The sequence below is a fragment of the Musca domestica genome, unplaced genomic scaffold, assembly GCF_030504385.1.
Source record: "Musca domestica strain aabys unplaced genomic scaffold, Musca_domestica.polishedcontigs.V.1.1 60, whole genome shotgun sequence".
NCBI classification, from domain to species: Eukaryota; Metazoa; Arthropoda; class Insecta; order Diptera; family Muscidae; genus Musca; species Musca domestica.
The window spans coordinates 2,705,348-2,728,825 of NW_026712364.1; the positions used below are offsets into that span (position 1 = coordinate 2,705,348).

The following is a 23,478-nucleotide window of genomic DNA, read 5'->3' on the forward strand; positions in this document are numbered from 1 at the left end:
CTTTTATATGTGTCATCCTACACCTTAATGTAATATATACATATATTAGTTTAAGAGTTTTAGATTAGTTTAATCTAAATTATAGAAATTCAGAAAATGTTTGCACTTCTTGCAAAATGTCTGATTTTCTATTAAATATCCCGAAAATATAAACGTGTAGCTATTCGGTAACAACAATAACATTTTTTATTCAATCATAGCATGTTTCCTACAATACACTATGTTATTGTATTTTCATGCATATTTTGTGTATGCGTTGGAATGCAATAATATCATTTTTGAAATCAATAACGATATTTTTATGGCAACCATGTTATGTTTGTGGTCAACAAATAATTTTGCATTTTCAAACATACATGCATACATACGCATTTCTTGATGAGAGTCCCGTTATTTTTTTTTTCTGATTTTGTTCTAGACATTATGCTGTCAAGTAAGTATTAGTTAAAAGAAACAAATTTATTTTTAACTTGTAGAATTTTATATTTTCTTACTTCTAATTTTCTCAGGTATTGACGTTTGTGTAATCCAATACGGACTCTGCATTTGAAAGTGAATCTATAGATTCGCCATCAGCAGAACATTTCACAGCTGCTCATCAAGCAATATCCTGCATTGCAGAAGAGACATTTTTAAATTCCTCCCAAGACATAATTGTTTTCACCAGTGCACTATGGGTTTTTTTACGTTTATTTTGGCATAAACTCTAATTTCAAAGCTATTGAATTGAAATTTGGTTTGTATGCATTTTTTATGCTTCCAAGATGACCTACCAATTTTCATATGATTTGGAGCACTATTTCATATAGCTGCTATATAGCGGATCTGGCCGATTTGACCCAACTTTTTTGTTTATGAAGCTATTGAAGTGAAATTTGGTTTGTATTAATTTTTTATACCCCAAAGATGACTTACGAATTTTCATATGATTTGGGGCACTATTTCATATAGCTGCTATATAGCCGATTTGGCCGATTTGACCCAACTTTTTTGTTTATGAAGCTATTGAAGTGAAATTTGGTTTGTATTCATTTTTTATGCCCCCAAGATGACCTACGAATTTTCATATGATTTGGGGAACTATTTCATATAGCTGCTATATAGCCGATTTGACCCAACTTTTTTGTTTATGAAGCTATTGAAGTGAAATTTGGTTTGTATTCATTTTTTAAGCCCCCTCAAGATGACTTACGAATTTTTATATGATTTGGGGCACTATTTCATGTAGCTGCTATATAGCCGATCTGGCCGATCGGCTATGATGATTTGGAGAAACATACTGCTCATTCATTACAATAATTATACTTTTGCTAAGCCATTTTGAATGTTTAGTTTTAAATCGCTCTAGTTTACGGATGCACTTTGGCAAATGCTTTTTTATATAATTAACAAAATCTTTCACTTGTTTTGATATCAAACGCATTTGGTCTTCATTTAAACTGATATTATTGATATTCTGTAACACATATTTCACAAGTGCATCTTCTGAGCGATTGTTGCTTCTCCAAATTTCAATAAGCGCTGCATGGACAAACACATGTTTAACTGCAAAACACGCGTTGGCACAAAATAGAACAAAAAAGGCTAGTTACTCATTAATTAACACACTTTTGTTAATAACTTGGCATTTATACCTTTTTGCAATGCTTTGCCATTCACAAGTTACACTCCACGGAACACAACTACAATTTATAGATTTTATATAAAGCTATACATAAACGAAACATTTCACAGTATTACAACAACAGACAATTATGACAAAAAGGGCACCTCGTCTAAATTTTACATACCTGCACTAACGTTTTCCATAATTACACACTTTATTTTTTTCAATTTTATCAAATCAGAAGCACTTGAACTTAGCTGATCTTTACTGCCAGTTGTACCAAAACAAAGTGACTTTCAAACAGTTGACTTTAAAAGCTCGCCAGCAAAAAAGGGTTGCCACCCATATTGATATTAAACATTTTTTTTTCTAATATGGGTATCTACATTTAGGAAATCAGTTAAATTTCAAAATATGAAACCAAAAAAAAATGACTTTATGCCAAAAAATCATGCTTTTTACCCATAGTGCAGTGTGGACAATTTGTAAAGTCTTCCATCAAAGCAGGTAAGTCTTTTCTTTAAATATGATTTTCATTTTGAGTACATTAGTACATATTCTTATTATATATAGTAGAGAAATAGTGAGTTTCTATATTTCAACAATATATTTCTTTAGGAAATTAGCGCAATCCCTGATATTAACCAATTCTTAAATGTTAAAACGTTGGAAAATTAGGACCGCAATAAAATTGAAAAGCTTTAATTGAATTTATTCTAAATAAAACCCCAAACAGACAGTATGTATAGACAAATACTAGGATTTGACAAATTCATTAAAATGTAATTTATTTTAGGCTACTTAAAGAGGATTTTGTACAATTATCTAATTCAATTGTGGAAATTTTTGAATCTGAAGTTGAGGAGACGTATTATGTGCCATTTCAAAAAGGACATCTAGCGAAGGGAAAACTTTACGATGGTTACAACAATAAAAGGAGTAAGCTTAGTGCATTGGGAATAATAAAACGAAAAGTCAAATCCCTACCTTTAAAGCCCGGTATGTATGAACAATTTTCCATAACATAACTACATGTCTTTATATCACTTTTTATTTCTTTGTTGTCTTTACCTTAAGGCCATAAATAATTCAAAAAAAAAATATCCGACGAATTAGATACTCTAAAATCCGGCGGCTTTGAATGGAGCAAGGTGGTAGAAACTTGGAAAAGATCACATTTCCTCAGACAGGAAGAACTCAAAAACAGTAAAGTACCTACAATTGACTACATAAACAAATACAAAGTTCTTCTCAATGAAAAAGGATTCGAGTTGGTAAGCGTTAAGCATTCAAATTTAAATATTAATGTAATGGTTGACATACGTAAATCTCCTTATGTAGGTTATGTTTCTGTATCTAAAGAAAATAAGTTATTTTTGAGTTGATTTGTCGTACAATGTATGTATTTTATATAATAAAATAAAATATATTTTAAATAAATAATGCATTTTATTCACAGGTACTTTATTGCATGTAACCATATTACGTTTACCTATATTATAACATGGTTAGACAGTATGGTTACATTGAACTATAACATGGTTATTTTGTAGCCATACTATGGTTATTTTGAAAAATATTATGTTTATATTGGAACCACAGTATAGTTTCCCATGACCATGGTATGATTAGTTGAAGAACAATAAATGGTTAGGAACAACCATTACATGGTTAGTTGGGGACCACAGTGTTTTTGAAAGAGAACAATAATTATTTTTACGGTGACCATTATATTGTTAAAATTTTAAATTTTATGCCAAAAATGTTATGTATGTACTATGGTTGCTTCAACCAGGTACTATGTTTGCTGCAGCCATATCCCTACCATAACATTATGCTCTTCGAATATAGTTGCTGCAACCATAATCCTTCTCTGCGTGTGGAGTATTTAGGTGTCGTGTCGATCACCTCTAGCAAGCGCTTCGCCGGGAATGGGCCAAAAACCGCAGAGCAATATTCGGACAGCGTGTGACGGTTTCATTGGCCGTTTGAAGGCCATATTTCGTGCCAAAGATGACCAATTCGAACAAATCTAAACTTATTCTAAAATAAGTTAAGTTAATTTAAAACAAGTAAGCAAAGGCTACAGTCGAGCGGGGCCGACCGTTGAATACCCTACAACACTATAATAAACGATACAGTTCATATAGGCGAGATACTCGAAAGAACTCCACAAGATATTGTGACATATAATAAAAGAAAACCATCAGGTTTCGTTCTCTAATTTTCGAATAATAGCAACTTAAACTAATTTGCTCATTTCAAATTTATTGGCAGATGTTGCACGTAAATGGTCTTCCTAGATCTGGAACCAATATTTCCCAAAGACCCATAGTCTCTCAGAAGTGGCAAAAGATTAACATTTATTATTGGCTTTTGATTTTTTTGAGATACAGACATTTGACTATATTCTTCCACGAAATCAGCGTTAACGAAATAGCCAGAAGTGCGTCTTTCCTGTATTTGTGAATTCTCCATAGAGTCACTGGAATGGAGATTTTGCAATGTGCGGTAACCCCCATTCAAACGTGCGCGAGGATTGGGCGATAATTACGACCTGCTGACAATGTTGCATTTTTTTGGTCCATTTCAACTCCTAAATATATGGCGATCATCTCCAAAAAGAGTAGGCTTCTATTCTGACCCTCATCTTATCCCCAAAAAAAAAATTCTTAAGGATCGGGCCATAAATGCGATCTGTATATGATATACTGATAACCTAACTACTTAGTTTTGTTAGCTGTAGAAAAATTACCAAATGTTTAATTCAAAATGAAAATATGCCAAAAATATGACAAAATTGAAAAAAAAAATGAGAAAATTTTACAAAATCAATATTTTCATCTTTAAAGAGATATTTTTATGCGATTTTTTAAGACGTTTTTTCTTTCCTGCCAAGAGGCCATTCTGAATTAATGAGAACTGTCGAAATCAGTTCAGCCGTTCTCGACTTATAAGAGATCTTTCAAGCATATCTTCTTTGATAGACATATATATCGCACCTATTTTGCTATATATCCGGTTTGTTGGATGTTAACATCAAAGTAAAGGTCAGAAGTAACCTTGTGATGGCTTTGTGATTTCGCCGGGATTTAAAATATTCGCGGTTTAATGAAAAATTTCGAATTTTTTCAATACAAAAGATATGGTATATTTTACCCGCTAAATATAATCCGATGACCACCCAAATTGGTAGGCTTCTTCCCCGCCCTCTAGCTACATGCGAAATTCCGCGTCGATTGATCTATAAATGCGACCTGCATAGCTACTGCAAAATCCGACATTTTTTCAGTATTTGGTCCATTTCAACCCCTAAATGTTCCTTTGCTTCCATCACTAATATTTTACCCGCTAAATATAATCCGATGACCACCCAAATTGGTAGGCTTCTTCCCCGCCCTCTAGCTACATGCGAAATTCCGCGTCGATTGATCTATAAATGCGACCTGCATAGCTACTGCAAAATCCGACATTTTTTCAGTATTTGGTCCATTTCAACCCCTAAACATTTGGCGATCATCTCCAAAAGAAATAGGGTTCTATTCTGACATTAACCCCACCTCCATACTAAATTTCGTGAAGATCGGGCCATAATTGCGACCTGTAGAGTGATTACAAATTAACATGGACAGACGGACGGACGGACATACATAGCCAGATCGACTCAGCTCGGCGAGCTAGGAAGATCCATATATACTTTCCTATGTGGGAAACCAATATTTCGTGGTGTTACATAATTTTTGGCCCAATCAAACTTATAATACCCCCAATACATAGTGTTGTAGGGTATAAAAAATAGAAATTATGGCGTTTGACTTTATTGCAGGTTCTTTATCTCGCCCTGTATCTATAGCTCCGATATATATGTTTCATCCGATTCGGTATTAAGGTCTCTCACATGCGTATTATGCACTCTACAATGATTTTTGGTACAGACATCAGGTACTGCTCGAAAATACCTCTGCTAAATTTTATCGAGATCGGTTCAAATGTTTATGTAGTTTCGATACACATCTTCATCCGATTTTAAGGTTATTGCTCGCCGTATATGTAAAATCAGCCCAAATTGAATAGGTTTTTTCATATTCAACCGAATTTTACCACTTGATGAAATTCGGCCCAGTATATCTATTGCTCCAATAAATATTTGATACGCATTCAAATAACGCATTTTTATTACGGAAGCTCTACTAAATACACATAGTCGTGTAGGGTATCATATAGTCAGTACCGCCCGACTTTTGACCTTTCCTTACTGGTTTGCCAATATATATGTTGTGAATGTTTAAAAATGACTCCTTAATATAGTATTTATCAATTTTTCTGATTTCAAGCTTAGTTTGAAGACACGAAACACTTAAATAAGCTTGCAATGAACTAAAGATAAATATTGTACAGTTAGTGTTTCCTATTTAAAAAAAAAAAAATCTTATTTTATGTGAAAATTTATTTATTTTAGAGCTATGTATTTACCCAGACCTTGTATTATAATTATTTTCAATTTCACCATATCCTCCTAAATACAAATTATTTTGAAGTTGACTTGGGTAATTATCATATCGATTGGAATCTGTGTAGCTAGGAAAATCTGCTATAGTTGTAGCACCACTACTCTCATATGCACTGGGAAAATCTACAGAGTAGGGTTCAGATTTCATAATACCTGGGGCGAATTCCACATACTTATGTATGAATCTGTAAACTCGAACGTTCTCGTTTGAATGGCCAGCAGATGTTCCTTTGCTTCCATCACTAATATATCTGGGTGATGAGCCATGGGAAATAATTCGGTATATTTTTACATCTCCCGATCTATGGTGATTGTTGGGAATATCTTCAAAATTCCCAGAATGACTATCAATGAATCCGTTATTTATGCTATGAGTGAAGTAGTTTGGATGGTGAACCGAATTAGGCGTATAACTAAAGCTTCCTGTATTGAAACCACCATTGCTGTATATGTAGCTTCCTCCACCACCATCACTCTCAAATGTCCGGGCATGGACGAAACCGATTATAAATAATATTACCGCAAACACCTGTTGGGATAACAAACGGAAATTACAATTAGCCTTCCTCCAAAACGAAAAAAAAAACTTAACTTTACAATATTCACCTTCATTTTGTTGCAGTGTTTCGGAACCTCAAGCTTAAATTGAACTACAAAACGTTGATAGATACTCCTCTACCCAGCAAATCATTGTACACATATTCATAACATTTATATTGGCAAAAAATGGTGGCAGATAAATCATTCAAGTTGGCCATAATGCTAAGATTAGGGAAATGATTGCCAAAATAAAAAAAAAAAAAAAAAAAAAAAAAACAAATGGTGAATTGTTACAACGCCCTGATTGACTGTGATAGTTGTCAACATACGGAGCACCAACGACAATAATGACTCGATTCAAAGTTGATTCAAAAATCTCTATAAAATTTTGCCATTATATTAATAGGTTTTTTGTAAAACACTTCCAATGCCTATTTAAATAAATATTTGAAATATATATATGCAAATCACATAATCACATTATATTTTTGCGCTGAAATTTTGGACGCAATGTGTTGATTTATAAAGTGGAACATTTATGGGTTCGGCATAATAACAGCCTGTTTTATTCAAAAAATACTAAAAAGATTTTAACTGCACCAAGGTCGATCTTTTTATGCTCTTCACCGTGAGAGAATGAAATTGTTTTATACTCTACCCCACTCTGTGGAACAGGATATTATGTCCTTATGCATTTACAGGGTGAGATGAAAAAACTGCAACCAATTTCAGACTGCAGTCATTTCTAAGCCACTCGTCCGACAGCTGTTAAAATTATTCCAGTGACAGCTCAATATATTGTTTATAAGCGTACAAAAGCAATTTGTTGAGAATTTTCCAGAAAAAAAGTTATTCGTGATGGAATTCATGCGTGATAGTGTGATTTCTTTATATTTGGCTGGAAAAACACAAGTGGCTATCGTTAGACCATTTCAGCATTTAAATTTGAATAAATATTTTGTGTCTCGTACCATCGCTCGTTACCGTGATACTGGTAGCGTAGACCAACGTCAAGGAAGTGGACGGAAGAAAACAGCAACATCAGCAGAAATGGTTCGAAAAGTATGAAGCGACTTAATCGAAATCCGCGACGCAGAGGCCCAAAAAATGGCTCGTGAGCTGAACATAACGCAATATTCTATTAGGCAAATATTGAACAAAGAACCCGAGGTAAATTCATTGAAATTCCAAAAAGTGCAAAAACTTACACCGCTAGGGAAAGAAAATAGACTGAAAATAGCTAAAGAGTTGCTTCGCTTTGCCGAAAGTGGTGAACTGCCGGATTTTGTTTTCACCGTTTGTTGTCCAGCAGTTTGTAAACAAACAAAATGATCGAGTTTACTTGACAATGATGTCACGGAAAATGTGTACCTTCGGTTGGCCACCAGAACTCAAGCGCCGGCCTTGGACATTCCAACAGGACTCAGCACGCCCCACCCAAGAATGGCTACAAAATGAGGTTGCTCGCTTCATTTCCGGATACCAATCCGTTGGACTATTGTGTCTGGAGTATATCAGAAAGCAAGGTTGGCACTAAAAAATACCAAAGTGTCGATCAACTCGAGCTGCGTGTGACGGTTTCATTGGCCGTTTGAATGCCATAATTTGTGCCAAAGTTGACCAATTCGAATAAATCTAAACTTATTCTAAAATTTGATGCTATTTTCGAAAATTTTTGGCTTTCATTCAATAAAATTAAACAAGTTAAAAAGCAATAAGTTCGGCCTCCACCATTTGGAACGAATTTGGAAATTTTCAAAAAAAAAAATTATGTAACACCACGAAATATTGGTTTCCCACATAGGAAAGTATATATAGATCTTCCTATCTCGTCGAGCTGAGCCGATCTAGCTATGTATGTCCGTCCGTCTGTCCATGTTAATTTGTAATCACTCTACAGGTCGCAATTATGGTCCGATCCTCACGAAATTGGAAATGGAGGTGGGGTTAAGGTCAGAATAGAACCCTATTTCTTTTAGGGATGCTCGCATAATATTTGGGGGTTGAAATGGACCAAAAACTGAAAAATTTCATGATTTTGCAGCTGCTCTACAGGTCGCAATTATAGACCAATCGAAGCGGAAGTTAGCATAGGGCTAGAGCTTAGTGCTGAGCAGAAGCCTTCCAATTTTGATGGTCGTCGGGTAATATTTAGTGGGTGAAATAGACCATTACATTTGTGTTAAATAAAAGTCAAATTTTCTGTTAAACGAATATTTTTAATCCCGGCGAAATCACAAATAGAAGAACAGGTTAACTCTGACCGTTACGTAGATGCCAGTAGTAAATATATCGGATGTATATAGCGAAATATAACAATGTATATATAGAAAGGAAGGGGATGTTAGCTAAAATGCTTATATCTCAAGAATGGCTAGACCGATTTGACAAATTTTGTCGATTCAGAAGGCCCTCTTAACATGAAAGTATAAAATCTGAAAAAAATCGCATAAAAAGATTCCTATAATGATGTTTATATATATTTTGTAGTACTCAGTGACATTTTTCTCAGAATGGCTAGGCCTATTGTTTTCAAAGATGTCCGTAATATATTTAGGGGTTGAAACGAACCAACAACTAAAAATTTTCCTGATATTGCAGCCGTTCTAAAGTTAACAAATTGAACCCAAAGGAAATCTCACATGAAATTAGAGTTTAGGACAGCAGGTAGAATAGACCACTATTTTGTGTGTAAAAATACCAACATTATTTACAGGCGATATCCGAAACACACAAAAGGTGAACTTCTTTATACTAATTTTATGCTAATGAACCAAAAACAAAAAATTGACCACAACAACTAACAAGGACGATGTAGTGCATAAATATTGGGCAAATGTCCCTGGTCAAAGCGCTAAGGGTAATATCTGGGCAGTGCTCCATCACATAATTTCAAAAGCGAAATATTCCAAAATGGATTCGGACATAAGGGGGCTTCTAACATATTGTAGTGTTGTAGGGTATCACATGGTCAGCCCCGCACGACTGTAGCCTTTGCTTACTTGTTTGTTTTGTAACAATAACTCCAAGCAGAGATAAAAACTGTTTTCTTATTACTGATGTGGTGACAACTTGACCTATGACAAAAATTTCTACTTGTGTATAAATAAATATACTCATCAAAGATGATCATTCCCAAAAGAAATTTCAATCACCTAGACATTGAGTTCCATCATGTGACACACTCTGATGTAACAACCCACTCAATTAATAAAACCGCACTTCATTTCCAATTATGGCTTTCTTCATATACATATGAGGTAATGATAAACTGTTTTTTTACCGAAAACTATTGCGAATATCATAACACTACTTTTGCAGATTTATGTTTCATTTCAAATTATGGAAACCAATTCGAAAAAAGTCCACAGTAATCCACACCACTTCAGACATGTCACAATCATTCACAGCTAATCATTAATCTTCGTTTGATGAATTGATTAAGCGCTTTATAGTTTACAACACATCAAATCAATAAGTTTTTTTTTTAATTTTTATTTTTTTGGTCAACAATAAAAAAATCATGTAACAACATTAACAACGTCTACTAATTATGGCTTAAAACTAAAACAACAAAATGACTGGTCAAAAAATGACAAGACAAATGTCTTATGTGTCGTCGAAGAGGCAATGACAGATGAATGAGGTGATCATTGATTTGGGAAGAAATATATTACAAAAGAGAAGAGCTCGGGAAATGTGTGACTAATACTTGGACATTTCTGGGGCAAACATTTACCAACCGTGGCTGGGGGCAGAGGACCAACCACCGGAGCTGTAACCACCGGAACTGTAACCACCAGAGCTATAGCCACCAGCATAGCTGCTGGCACCACCAGAGCTGTAACCGCCAGCACTGCCGTGGCTAATAACTTTGACGATCTTAACATCACCACCGCTGGAGTGGCCACCACTGGAGAAACCACCTGAATAGCCACCTGAGAAGCTACCACCATGACCGGCAGAGAAACCAGCGCCATGACCACCAGCAATGCCACCATCTTCATGGATAACTTTAATGATTTTGACATCACCACCAGAAGAATGACCACCGGAAGAGTAACCGCCAGAAGAATGACCACCGGAAGAATAACCACCAGAGTAGCCACCAACGCCGCCCGCAAAGCTACCGCCATGACCACCAGCCGATCCCTGAGAAATTACTTTGACAATTTTAACATCGGCAGCACCACCGGCACCAGCTCCATGACCACCAGCATAACCTCCAACCAAGCCACCATCGAAACCGCCACTATAGCCACCACTGTAACCACCATCGAAGCCACCGCCATGGCCTCCACTGAAACCGGCATCAAAACCACCATGATCGCTACCACCCTCATGGATTACTTTCACAACGCTGGCGGCACTGCTGCCGGCAGATGAGTAGCTGCTACCACCGCTATAGCCACCACCATGACCACCACTTCCAACTCCATAGCTATAGCCACCACCGCTACTGTAGCTGCCACCATGACCACCGGAACTGCCTCCTCCAATACCCAAAATACCAGCTTGGGCAGCTGCCACCATGGCCAAAACACACACGAAAACCTATCATGAGCAGGAAGCCAGGATTAATACCACCTCTTTCTTTCTTTGAGTCAATCATCTCTTCATGTCGCTCACTCACCTTCATTTTGTTGTTCGTTGAGCTTAAAAACGTACCACCGCAAATTTTGTAGACGAAGTTAACCAAACAGTTTAGCCTGGAAGTGTATTCCGATAACTAACTGCCCATTGCAGAGTGGCCGCAACTTTTATACTGCCAAAAATTCGGGTAATAAAATCCGCGCTGAAATAGATGATGACGTCTGTAATAATGGTATTACGGGGAGAGATAACCAACCACATACCACACCATACATACAATGTAAGAAACCATCAGCAACAACATCATTCGCATACATAGCCAGACGCACACAGCGAAAATCGGGCAACAGGGCAATTTAACATGGTATGACATACACACACACACACAGCCAAACACACTCACTTCGCAATTGTTCGACGAATCATCGCTGGGTTAACTCTAAGTGAAGGTAACCCAAAAACGAAAAGAAAACGAAAGTCTTTACCATGATCGAACATAAATTTTAAGAGTATATCAACAACATTAAGATATCTGCTTAATCTCGACACGATTTGTTGCACGGTGTCGGTTATTTTACTAATTAGTCAAATATGGAATTCTTACGAAACGATAGAACCACAAATGGATACGAATGTTTGTTTATTTGGTGTTCATTAAGACGGCTAGACCATATTTGTAAAGGGATATGATCAAAAGTTCGATTAGAATTTCGTAAATTATATATTGTTTACACAAATTAGGAATGTAGGCATTCATATCACACAATATTGAAGTTCGTGTCTTAAGTCTTTTGATTATAATTTTTTATACCCTACACCACAAAGATTTTATACCCTACACAAGTGGTAAGGATATTACGTATTTGTGTTACTTTGGATAATTTTATAGTATCATTTTCTGAGTCGATTTATGCATGTCAGTCCGTCCGTCTTTCCATCTATGTATCCTGGTGAACAAAATGCAGGTCTCATTTATTATCCGATTGAGATGAAATTTTTCAAACAATATTTTTTTGGCCAAGGACGAATCTTATTGAAATTTGTGAAAATCAGATCAGATTTAGATATATTCAACCGAGTTCGGGTTAATTGTGCACAAAATGGCCAATATTAGTTTAAATGGTCTGTATTTCGGTACATCCCACCGAATTCAGTCTTGCAGCAAGTCAATCAAATTTGATGAAATCGGTTCAGATATGATATAGCTCCCATGGTGAGGGTGAGATGAAAAATATCTGCAACCAACTTCAGACTGTTGTCATTTCTAAGCCACCCGTCCGACAGCCGTTAAAATTATTCCAGTGACAGCTCAGAAATTTTCCAGAAAAAAGTTATTTGATATGGAATTCAAGCGTGATAATGGGATTTCTTTATATTTAGCTGGAAACCCCATTTAAATGCTGAAGTTCTCTAACGATAGCCACACTCCAGCATTTAAATGTGAATAATTCTTTTGTGTCTTCGAAGGCAATATATCGGAACATGGTCTTTCAAATTGGAAAAATTGCGCACAAGACCAACGCGCCTGGAAATCTTTTCTAAACACGGCTTATGGAACAAAAGTTCTGTCTCGAGCCAGCTCAGAAGAAGAAGAAATCTTTTGTGTCTCGTACCATCGCTCGTTACCGTGATATTGGTAGCGTAGCCCGCCGTCAAGAAGGAAGAAAACAGCAACATCAGCAGAAATGGTTCGAAAAGTAAAGAAGCGACTTGATCGAAACCCGCGCCGTAGTGGCCGAAAAAAGGCTCGTAAGCTGAACATATCGCAATATTCCATTCGGCAAATATTAAAAATTGAGCTCGGGCTAAAGCCAAAAAGTGCAAGAATTTACACCGTAACAGAAAGGGAATAGACTCAAAATAGCTAAAGACTTCCTTCGCTTGGCCGAAAGTGGTGAACTGCCGAATTTAGATTTCTTTGATGAGAAAACATTCGTTGCCAGCAGTTTGTAAACAAACAAAATGATCGTGTTTACATGCCATAGAGGTCAGCTGAAAATGTGCACCTTCGGTTGGCCACCAGAACTCAAGCGCCGGCCATGGTAATGGTTTGGGCCGCCATAACAGCCGATGGTTGCTCTCCGCTCGTATTAATCGACCGTGGCATCAGAATAAATGCCAAATATTATCGCAAAAATATTCTGAATAGTGTATTAAAGCCTTGGGCACGTAAACATTTTGGCCTTGGACATTCCAAGGTTACAAAATGAGGTTCCTCGCTTCATTTCCAGCACACAATGGTCACCAAAATCTCCGGATACCAATCAGTTGGACTATTGTGTCTGGAGTATTTTGGAAAGCAAGGTTGCCACAAAAAAATACCAAAGTGTCGATCACCTCAAGCAAACGCTTCGCCGGGACTGCGCCAGAATACCGCAGAGCAACATTCGAGCAGCGTGTGACGGTTTCATTGGCCGTTTGAAGACCATAATTCGTGCCAAAGGTGATCAATTCGAACAAATCTAAACTTGTTTTAAAAATTGATGCTATTTTTTGCTTTCATTCAATAAAATTAAAAAAAATGTAAAAATTATGGGGTTTGAATTTGTTGCACTTTTTTGTTATCTCACCCTGTATATATGAGAGCTATATCCTATATAATTTAGAAGAGGTATTTCTTTGCTGTATCTGATAGTTGGTACCAACTATCGTTGTTGTGGAAAGTGTTTTATTGGTGAGAGGTAGTGATATACAAAATGGAATGAAACATATATTTGGGACCTATAGCTGTATCTTGTCCGATTTTCACCAAATACGACACACTCTCTTCCATGTTAAATTGGTTAGTATGTGTCAAAATCTATTCAATTCGGGCTTCTATTAAACATTTGATGCACAATAATTTTTAAATCGATTGAAGAAGCTATATCCAAATTTGAACCGAATTCGATAAAATTTGGTAAAGGTATTTCTAAGCTGTATTTAATATATTTCTCTGAACGTTGTTGTTGCTGAGTGCATATTACGGCTGTGGAGGAGAAAAATCGGATGAAGAATATATATGGGAGCTATAACTATATCTGCACTGATTACCACAACATTTAGGCACATTTACGCACTTACGTGCAAAGTTTCACTTTGATCGGGCAATAAATACGACCTGTTCTTCGTTTACAAAAATAAATGGACAGGCGGACGGACAGACATGCATAAATCGATTTAAAATGTGATTTTATGCAGATCATCAAAAGGATCTATGTGTCTTCCCTCTTTATGTTACAAAGACATAATACCCTGACTACCGTGTGGTGTATGGTATAAAAATAAGAATAATTTTGTTATAAATTGTTATATATATATTTTTCATTTTTTTGTAACTTCAAATGACTTTTTTCAATATGACTTTATTTTTTAAATTGTACATCTTGTAACACTTTAGTTTTTGAATTCATATTAAAAAAGTGAAGAAATCAAAAGTTTGACCTCAATCCTAAAACGGCAAAAATAAATAAATATAGATTAAAAAGTGGCCATTTTATTATTTATCAAAAAATAAAAAACAAAATGCTCATTTCATTCCTTTTGCTTGAAAGTTGGGATTTGTGATGTGCCGGATATCACAGTTCATTTTAATCCTCTGAGAACCTGAAAATCCAAGTTTGATCCTTCAAAACAGTCCACGTTTAACCACTCAAATCCTTAGAAATCTCGTTGAGCCCTTCAAAAAGTCTTTTAATATCAACGTCTGGTCCTTCAACAAAAATCTCATAACAAAATAATGCCCATGCGTTGTCCTTTACAATCCTTAAAAAATCCACTTTATTTTAACTTCAAAATTCATAATTAAAAACTAAACCTCTTCAAAAATTCATCAAAAATGCATATTTAGTCCTTTGAAAAATCATTTAATGAAACTCAAATCCAAATATGGTTCTTCAAAAAGTCTTTGTTGGAACTTCAAAAATCTGAGAAAAAAATCAAAAAATCTACGTTTATTCCTTTGAAAAATCCTTGAAAAATGCTTCAAAAATCGTAAAATATCCACGCTTTGGCCTTTATTCCTCCAAAAAATCCCCCCTTTTTTCTTCGAAAATCCTGGAAAAAATACTTGATTTTTCTTTTAAAAATCCTGAAGTAATAAAAAAAAACATAAAAAATCATCAAAAAATTACGTAAGTCCTTCAAAAATCCTTGTATCCTTTTCAAGACACCTGAAAAATTACGTTTGGTCTTTGAAAAAAATCCTTAAAAATCTGCACCTTATCCTTAAAAAAGAAAATATAAAAACCAACCAGTTGTTCTTCAATTCTCCTAAAATTCGATAAGGATCCAAGTTTAACCCCACAAAAATCATTACGATATTCAAATACGAAACTTGAAAGAATTCTAGTAAATAATGTCGCTAAAATCCTCAAAATGGGGGCTATACGAAGACGTAGACCAGCATATGCAATTTTCTCTTATAGGCTGCAGTACCTATTAGGAACTTCAAATACGAATTTTTATATCATTCTGGCGAATAATGTCGCTACAATCATCAAAATACCGAATATAGAGAAATATCGTTATATGGAGGCTATACGAAGACGTTGACATATAAAGCCCAATACCAAAAGTCTTACAGACCTATCACACATCTGAGTATAATTTTATCAATCTGCGTCATTTTGTTCGGAAGAGTTAGAGTTATTTTCACAGACGGCCAGACTAAATCGACGTAGCATTTTATACTGATCAAGAATATATATACTTTTTGGGCTCTAACATTTATATTTTGAGGTGTTACAAACGGAATCACAAACTTAATATACCTATGGTGTAGGGATATACAAAGAAACCTCTGTCTTTCTAGCCTACATTATATTTTAGAACTGTGTTTTATCCAGAATATAGCTAGCTGTTGCTAAATATAAAACCCCTTCAAATTCACAATATTGAAGACTTTTATTGCATTTTCCACTAGGTATATATTTAAATTCATCATTTTTTGAATGAAGATTCGTTTTATCTTCAAATAAAATGTTCCACTTTATATTAATAAGATGCATTTTATCGCACTATTGAATAATATGCGATGATAGATTTGCAATCGTAATCCATCATAAAATTTTGGCAATTTTTGATTGTTATTGAAATATAGAGCAATTTTAAAACAAAAAACATTATTGGAATTTAAAACATTGAAATATTGTTCACTTTAAAGGGGTTTCAAAATAGGTACATCTGGAATTTGGTTTCAGATGTATATATAAATATTAAAGTTGCTGGGAAATCAATCAACAGTCCGTCATCTGAGATCGAAGTTCAGAATCGTAGTTCAACAAACTTCAAATAACTCTTTTTTTTGGTTGTGTTTGAATCTCCACACAAAACTAATAACAACATGAAGGTGAGTTGACATTGACCCAACCTTGGCAATGGTGTTTTTTTTTTTTATTTTTTCTAATGCGAGTATTTCAAATGTTTTTTTCTTTTTCCGTTTTCTTTTTTCTCTCTTTCTCTTTTTCTGTCTCGTTTAATTGTTTCAGGTTTTCATTTGCTTTGTTACTTCATTAGCCGTGGCTAATGCTGGTCTAATCGGTGGCAGTGTTGGTAGTTCTAACGGCTATGCCGGTGCATTCGGTGGTTCTTACGGCGGCGGTGGTTACGGTGGTGCATTCGCCAATAGCGGCGCTGCAGTAAATGCATTCAGTGAAGCTAGTCTACACCCTTCTTATGGTGTCTGTAACGGCATTTGTGGAAGTGGTTTTGGTGGCGGCTTCAATGGTGGTTATGGCAACGGCTTTGGTTTTGATGCGCCTGTTAAAGTTATCAAAGTCATCTCTCAGAGTGTTGGTGGTGGCGATTTTGCTGGCGGGCTGTCTAGCGGTTATGGCGGCGGTTTCTCCACCGGTTATGGCGACGGTTTCCCCAATGGTTACGGCGGCTTTGCCAATGGTGCTCCAAATGTAAAAATTGTTAAAGTTATAAAAGGAGATATTGGTTCCATTGGAGGTTATGGTGGTTTCGGTGGCCAAGATGTCAAAGTTATTAAAGTTTTAAAGTTACCTAATGGAAATAGTGGATTTGGTGCCTATAGCGGAGTGGGAGCTGGAGCTGCAGCCTTTCACGGCATTCATGCAGGCCATCATGGGTTTGCTCACAAGTGAAAATAATATATGGTTTAAATTCACATATTGTGATTGAAATTCATTTAGATTAAGGCTTGTGTATATTCCCATGTGTAAGAGTATGTTTTTTTAGAAGAATCCAAAGACCTATCCTTACATATAATGTTGTTGATTAGTTTTTAAGTTTCAAACCTAGGCCTAAATAAAAATATGTTTTGTGTATTAAAATCCTAGTTTGTGTTTACGAAATATGAAGTGCATTTGACAAAATACCAGGGTATCGTCCGATTTAATTATAAAAACATCTCTCTTCGCAAAAAAGTCAATGCAAATTTACCATTTCGTATAGCCCTGTGGGTGGCTATTGTCTGAAAACTGCTTTCTTTGGTAGCTGCGAAGTAAGTTTCCGTCTGTTTCACCAAATTTAAATATACAGCGCCAGCTGCAGTGTATCTTCTTCAGTGTTTAGCTTCACCTAGGTTTACGTATTTACGTACTGCCCAACATTAGTGTACTAAGAAACAATAAATTTGCAACGGAAAATATATTGGTGAAAAATGGCGCCCAATCTGATGGTGCTTACATGAAAATTAACAGGCGTCAGTGACCCTAGCTTTGAATACTAGGAGGAGAGAATAGAATTCGTGAACGTGAACGCCCACAAGATATGTTATGTACCTACAGGGTGAGATAAAAAAACTGCAACAAATTCCAACGCCATAATTTTTAATTTTTATACCCTAAAACACTTTGTGTTGGGGGTATTACAAGTTTGATTGGGCCAAAAATTATGTAACACCACGAAATATTGATTTCCCACATAGGAAATTATATATGGATCTTCCTATCTCGCCGAGCTGAGTCGATGTAGCTATGTATGTCCGTCCGTCCGTCCGTCTGTCCGTCTGTCCATGTCAATTTGTAATCACTCTACAAGTCGCAATTATGGCCCGATCTTCATGAAATTTAAAATAATATTTAGGGGTTGAAATGGACTAAAAACTGAAAATTTCCTGATTTTGCAGTTGCTCTACAGGTCTCAATTATAGACCAATCGAGGTGGAAGTTAGCATGCGGCTAGAGGGCTGGGCAGAAGCATTCCAATTTTGATGGTCATCGGGTAATATTTAGTGGTTCAAACAGACCATAGAAGTTTTGATAAATAAAAGTCAAATTTTCCATTAAACCGCGAATATTTTTAATGCCGGCGAAATCACAAATGGCGAACAGGTCAATTCTGACCGCAACGTTGATGCCGATAGTAAAAACATCGAATACATATAGCGAAATATATACAATGTTCATATTCAAAGGAAGGGGATGTTAGCTAGAAAGCTTATATCTCCAGAATGGCTGGAGGGATTTGACAAATTTTGTAAATTTAGAATGCCCTTTTGGCATAAAAGTATAAAATCTAAAAAAATCGCATAAAAAGATTATAGATTGAAAAGATATAGATTTTGTACTACTTTGTGACATTTTCTTATTTTTTCATATTTTTTATCGCATGCGATTTTTCAATTTGACTTATAGTATTAAAGTGTATATTTTGTAATATTTTTGCACCTTACAACACAGGTTGGGGTTATTCTTTAAATACAGATTGCAATTATCGTTCGATCCTCACGAAATTTTTGACGAAATAAGGATTAGGCTCAGGAGGGCTAAACCTATTGTTTTCAAAGATGTCCGCAATATATTTAGGGGTTGAATTGGACCAGCTCAAAATGTTCCTGATTTTGCAGCCATATTAAAGGTCACAAATAGAACCAAAGGACACGAAATCTTGCATGAAGTTAGAATTTAAGACAGCGGGTAGAATGGACCATTACCAAAACCATTCTCATGTCGAGGTTACACATAAACAGCGACCCTAATACCAAATTTCAGTTTTCAAACACTATCTGTCAACCCAACACCAAATTGTACCAAATGCAGTACTATTTAATACTTTTCGAGCAAAACCATTTCTCTTCACAAACCTACCTCCAACAGGGACCCCAATACAAAATTTCCAGCTTCCTCCGTTCCCCTTAAACCAAACTGCTCCAAACCTAATACTATTCAGTACTTTATACACATTTCCAATATATCAAATTTAGTTTGCAATATTGGTTCTCATACCAAATGGTAATATTTTAGAAGTTTAGTACCATTCTAGTACTTCAATTAACCCTTAAGTTTGAATATCAAAAAAACCCTTTGGCACATTTATTCTGTACTCTATCAGTAACTTTCATTCCAAATTTCAGAATTCTAGCTCATTTCGTTTTAAAATACAAAGTACTCCCGATTTTGAGTACATTTTAGTACTTTTCATACGAATTTCCAAAATCCAGCCTTGCCAAACACCTACGCACTAAGACTAATGGTCGTGCAATTTTTCAAGATTCTAGCTTCAGCCGTTTCGTATGGGCGTTGATTCTTGATAGCCCAGCCACAATTAAAAATTTAAAGGTACTAACATTTAATTATATCCTACAACACTATGTGTTGGGGGTATTATAAGTTTGATTGGGCCAGAATTTATGTAACACCTCGAAATATTGGTTTCCCATATAGGAAAGTATATATGAATCTTCCTAGCTCGCCGAGCTGAGTCGATCTAGCTATGTATGTCCGTCCGTCCGTCTGTCCATGTTAATTTGTAATCACTCTACAGGTCGCTATTATGGTCCGATCTTCACGAAATTTAGAATGAAGGTGGGGATAGGGTCAGAACAGAACCCTATTTCTTTTGGAGATGATCGCCAAATGTTTAGGGGTTGAAATGGACCAAATACTGAAAAATTTTCGGATTTTCCAGTAGCTATACAGGTCGCACTTATAGACCAATCGACGCGGAATTTCGCATGTAGCTAGAGTTTAGGGCGGGGAAGAAGTCTACCAATTTGGGTGGTCATCGGATAATATTTAGCGGGTAAAATAGACCATATCGTTTATGATGAAAAATTCAAATTTTTCATTAAACCGCGAATATTTAAATCCCGGCGAAATCCAAAGCCATGACAAGGTTACTTCTGATCTTTACATTGATGTTAACATCCAACAAAGAAGATTTGCTTGAAAAATCTCTTACATGTCGAGAACGGTTGAACTGATTTCGACAGTTCTCATTAATTCAGAATGGCCTCTTGGCAGGAAAGAAAGAACGTCTAAAAAATAGCATAAAAATATCTCTCTAAAGATAAAAATATTGATTTTGTAAAATTTTCTCATATTTTTTCAATTTTGTCATATTTTTGGCATATTTTCATTTTGAATTAAACATTTGGTAATATTTCTACAGCTAACAAAGCTAAGTAGCTAGGATATCAGGATATCATATACAGATCGCATTTATGGCCCGATCCTTACGCATGGAGATAAGATGAGGGTCAGAATAAAAGCCTATTCTTTTTGGAGATGATCGCCATATATTTAGGGGTTGAAATGGACCAAAAAACTGCAAAATTATCAGCAGGTCGTAATTATCGCCCGATCCTTACGCACATTTGAATGGGGGTTACCGGACATTGCAAAAGCCAAGCAGTTTTGGATGGCCATCGAAAAATATTCAATGTGTGAAGGAGTTTGCCAACTTTTGTAGACAAAATAAAAAAATGTCGATTCCAGTGACTTTTTGGAGAATTCACTTCTGACTATTTCGTTAACGCTGATTTCGTTGAAGAATATAGTCAAATGTCTGTTTCTCATATAGATGCGTTTCAGTCAAAAACCAATGATAAATGTTAATCTTTTGCCACTTCTGAGAGATTATAGGTCATTGGGAAATATTGGTTCCAGATCTAGGAAGACCATTTAAGTGCAACATCTACCAATAAATTGGAAATGAGCAAATTAGTTTAAGTTGCTATTATTCGAAAATTAGAGAACGAAACCTGATGGTTTTCTTTTATAATTTGTCACAATATCTTTTGGAATTCTTTCGAGTATCTCGCCTATATAAACTGTATCGTTTATTATAGTGTTGTAGGGTATTCAACGGTCGGCCCCGCTCGACTGTAGCCTTTGCTTACTTGTTTTATTTTAATTTATACAGCAACATAAATTCCGCCCAAAAATGTTGCATTTATTTAAATTAAGAGTAAAAGTCACAAGTTTGTGCTCATTTTAAAGATGATATGGATTTTTGCATTTGGCGGCTGTCATTTGCGAGCATCTATCTTCTTTGCGGTTGTGTTGATCGGAGCCAAAGAAACCGGTTTAAATAAGCATCAACAGCAAAAAATTCAGGGAATATTCAAAAAAAAAAAAGATTAATTTGAGATAAAAAAAAATACGAAAAAAAAGACAAAATAAAAATGAGATAATATTATTATGTTTTCAGTCAGCGGCGGGCGCATCGAATCTTTGCTTATTTTTGCAACTTAAACCAGTTTTCCGGCGGGTAGACAAGCGCTTCATTCGATGAGTAAACCCAATCTCCAAAATTTCAACTTCCTTAGCATAAAAATAATAATGGATGTGAAATTGTTGTTCGTTTTTCGAGGTGTCGGTAATTTTTGACACTCTTCTTTTAAGTGTGTTTTTCGGACTGTGATTGACCTCTTGCCTTAATTTTTCGCATAGCCCGAAGAAAAGGCGTTCACTTTCAATAAAAAAAAACTATTTGCATAATAATGTCCGAGCTTTTGGGTTGTGTTTATATTTACGGTAGCTTTTGTTTGGAAGTTGAAAATATTTCCAACATTTAACGGTGGGCAAGCAAAGGTACTTTATGAACTGGATTCAAAATAAGTAAAACATTTAGAAACAAAATTGAATTTCTAGCTACAAATTTTCACAGCTATTAATATTTTAATGTTGAGATTATCGAATTATCTATGCAATTCAAAGACAGTTTCCATTTCCTTCTTTTCGATGGGTGTTTAAAAGGAAAATGGGTGTTGAGTGTCTCCTTCGGAAAGGATAATAGGAATATGTTTACCTTTCACATCAAAAAGCCTGTCAAATTTCTCATTTTGAACTTTACCGAGGAGTATGCCAGTAAAACCATTGCATCCAATTTTTCTGTCTAAACCAAATTCAACGTCTCCACATGTAAATCGTAGAAACCTTTCAGTATGAATTGCGTCTGGCCGTTGATTCTCGTTTGGTCAGTCAGTCAGTTACTTCATATATACAGGTTGAGATGAAAACACTGCAACAAACTTCAGACTGCTGTCATTTCTAAGCCACTCGTCCGACAGCTGTTAAAATTATTCTAGTGACAGCTCATTATATTGTTTAGAAGCGTACTAAAGCATTTTGGCGAGAATTTTCCAGAAAAAAAGTTATTCGTGATGGAATTCAAGCGTGATAGTGTGATTTCTTTATATTTGGCTGAAAAACAACAAATGGCTATCGTTGGAGCACTCCACCATTTAAATATGAATAAATCTGTTGTGTCTCGTACCATTGCTCGTTACCGTGATACTGGTAGCGTAGCCCGACGTCAAGGAAGTCAACGGAAGAAAACAGCAAATCAGCAGAAATGGTTCGAAAAGTAAAGAAGCGACTTGATCGAAAACCGCGTCGCAGTAGCCTAAAAATGGCTCGCGAACTGAACATATCGTAATATTCCATTTGGCATATATTTAAAAATGAGCTCGGGGTAAAGCCATTGAAATTCCAAAATGTTCAAGAACTTACACCGCAGAAACAAAGAGAAAATAGACTTAAAATAGCTAAAGAGTTGCTTCGTTTGGCCGAAAGTGGTGAACTGAAGAATTTGGTTTTCTTCGATGAGAGAATATTCGTTGTCCAGCCAAAATGATCGTGTTTACTTTTTTTACCAAAGAAGTGAAAATGCTGAAAATGTGCACCTTCGGTTGGCCACCAGAACTCAAGCGCCGGCCATGGTGATGGTGTTGGCCACCATAACAGCCGATGGTCGCTCTCCGCTCGCAATTATCGATCGTGGCTTAAGAATAAATACCGAATATTATCGCGAAAATATTCTGGAGGGTGTACTAAAGTCTTGGGCTCGCAAATATTTTGGCCGCAGACCTTGGGCATTCCAACAGGATTCAGCACCATCGCACTCAGAAAGCGCCACCCAAGAATGATTACAAAATGAAATTTCTCGCTCAATTTCCAGCGCACAATGGCCACTAAAATCTACGGTTAGCAATCCGTTGGACTATTGTGTCTAGAGGATTTTGAAAAGCAAGTTTGAAACTAAAAAATACCAAAGT

At 35.8% G+C, this 23,478-nt stretch overlaps 2 protein-coding genes across 2 annotated transcripts; one reads left to right on the top strand and one right to left on the bottom strand.

The window, feature by feature from the left end:
- Nucleotides 1-10,161: 10,161 nt before the first annotated feature.
- LOC101896063 (loricrin) lies at nucleotides 10,162-11,402 on the bottom strand. Its single transcript, XM_011293451.3, has 2 exons — nucleotides 11,290-11,402; nucleotides 10,162-11,210 (listed from the first exon to the last, which is right to left on the bottom strand). Exons 1-2 carry the CDS (start codon nucleotides 11,293-11,295, stop codon nucleotides 10,392-10,394), a joined length of 825 nt encoding a protein of 274 aa, XP_011291753.2. The 5' UTR covers nucleotides 11,296-11,402; the 3' UTR covers nucleotides 10,162-10,391.
- Nucleotides 11,403-16,572: 5,170 nt separating this feature from the next.
- On the top strand, nucleotides 16,573-17,488 carry LOC101895897 (uncharacterized). The gene is made up of 2 exons (XM_005181696.3): nucleotides 16,573-16,578; nucleotides 16,718-17,488. The coding sequence occupies exons 1-2, from the start codon at nucleotides 16,573-16,575 to the stop codon at nucleotides 17,336-17,338; spliced, it is 627 nt and encodes a 208-aa protein (XP_005181753.2). The 3' UTR covers nucleotides 17,339-17,488.
- The last annotated feature ends 5,990 nt before the right edge of the window (nucleotides 17,489-23,478 follow it).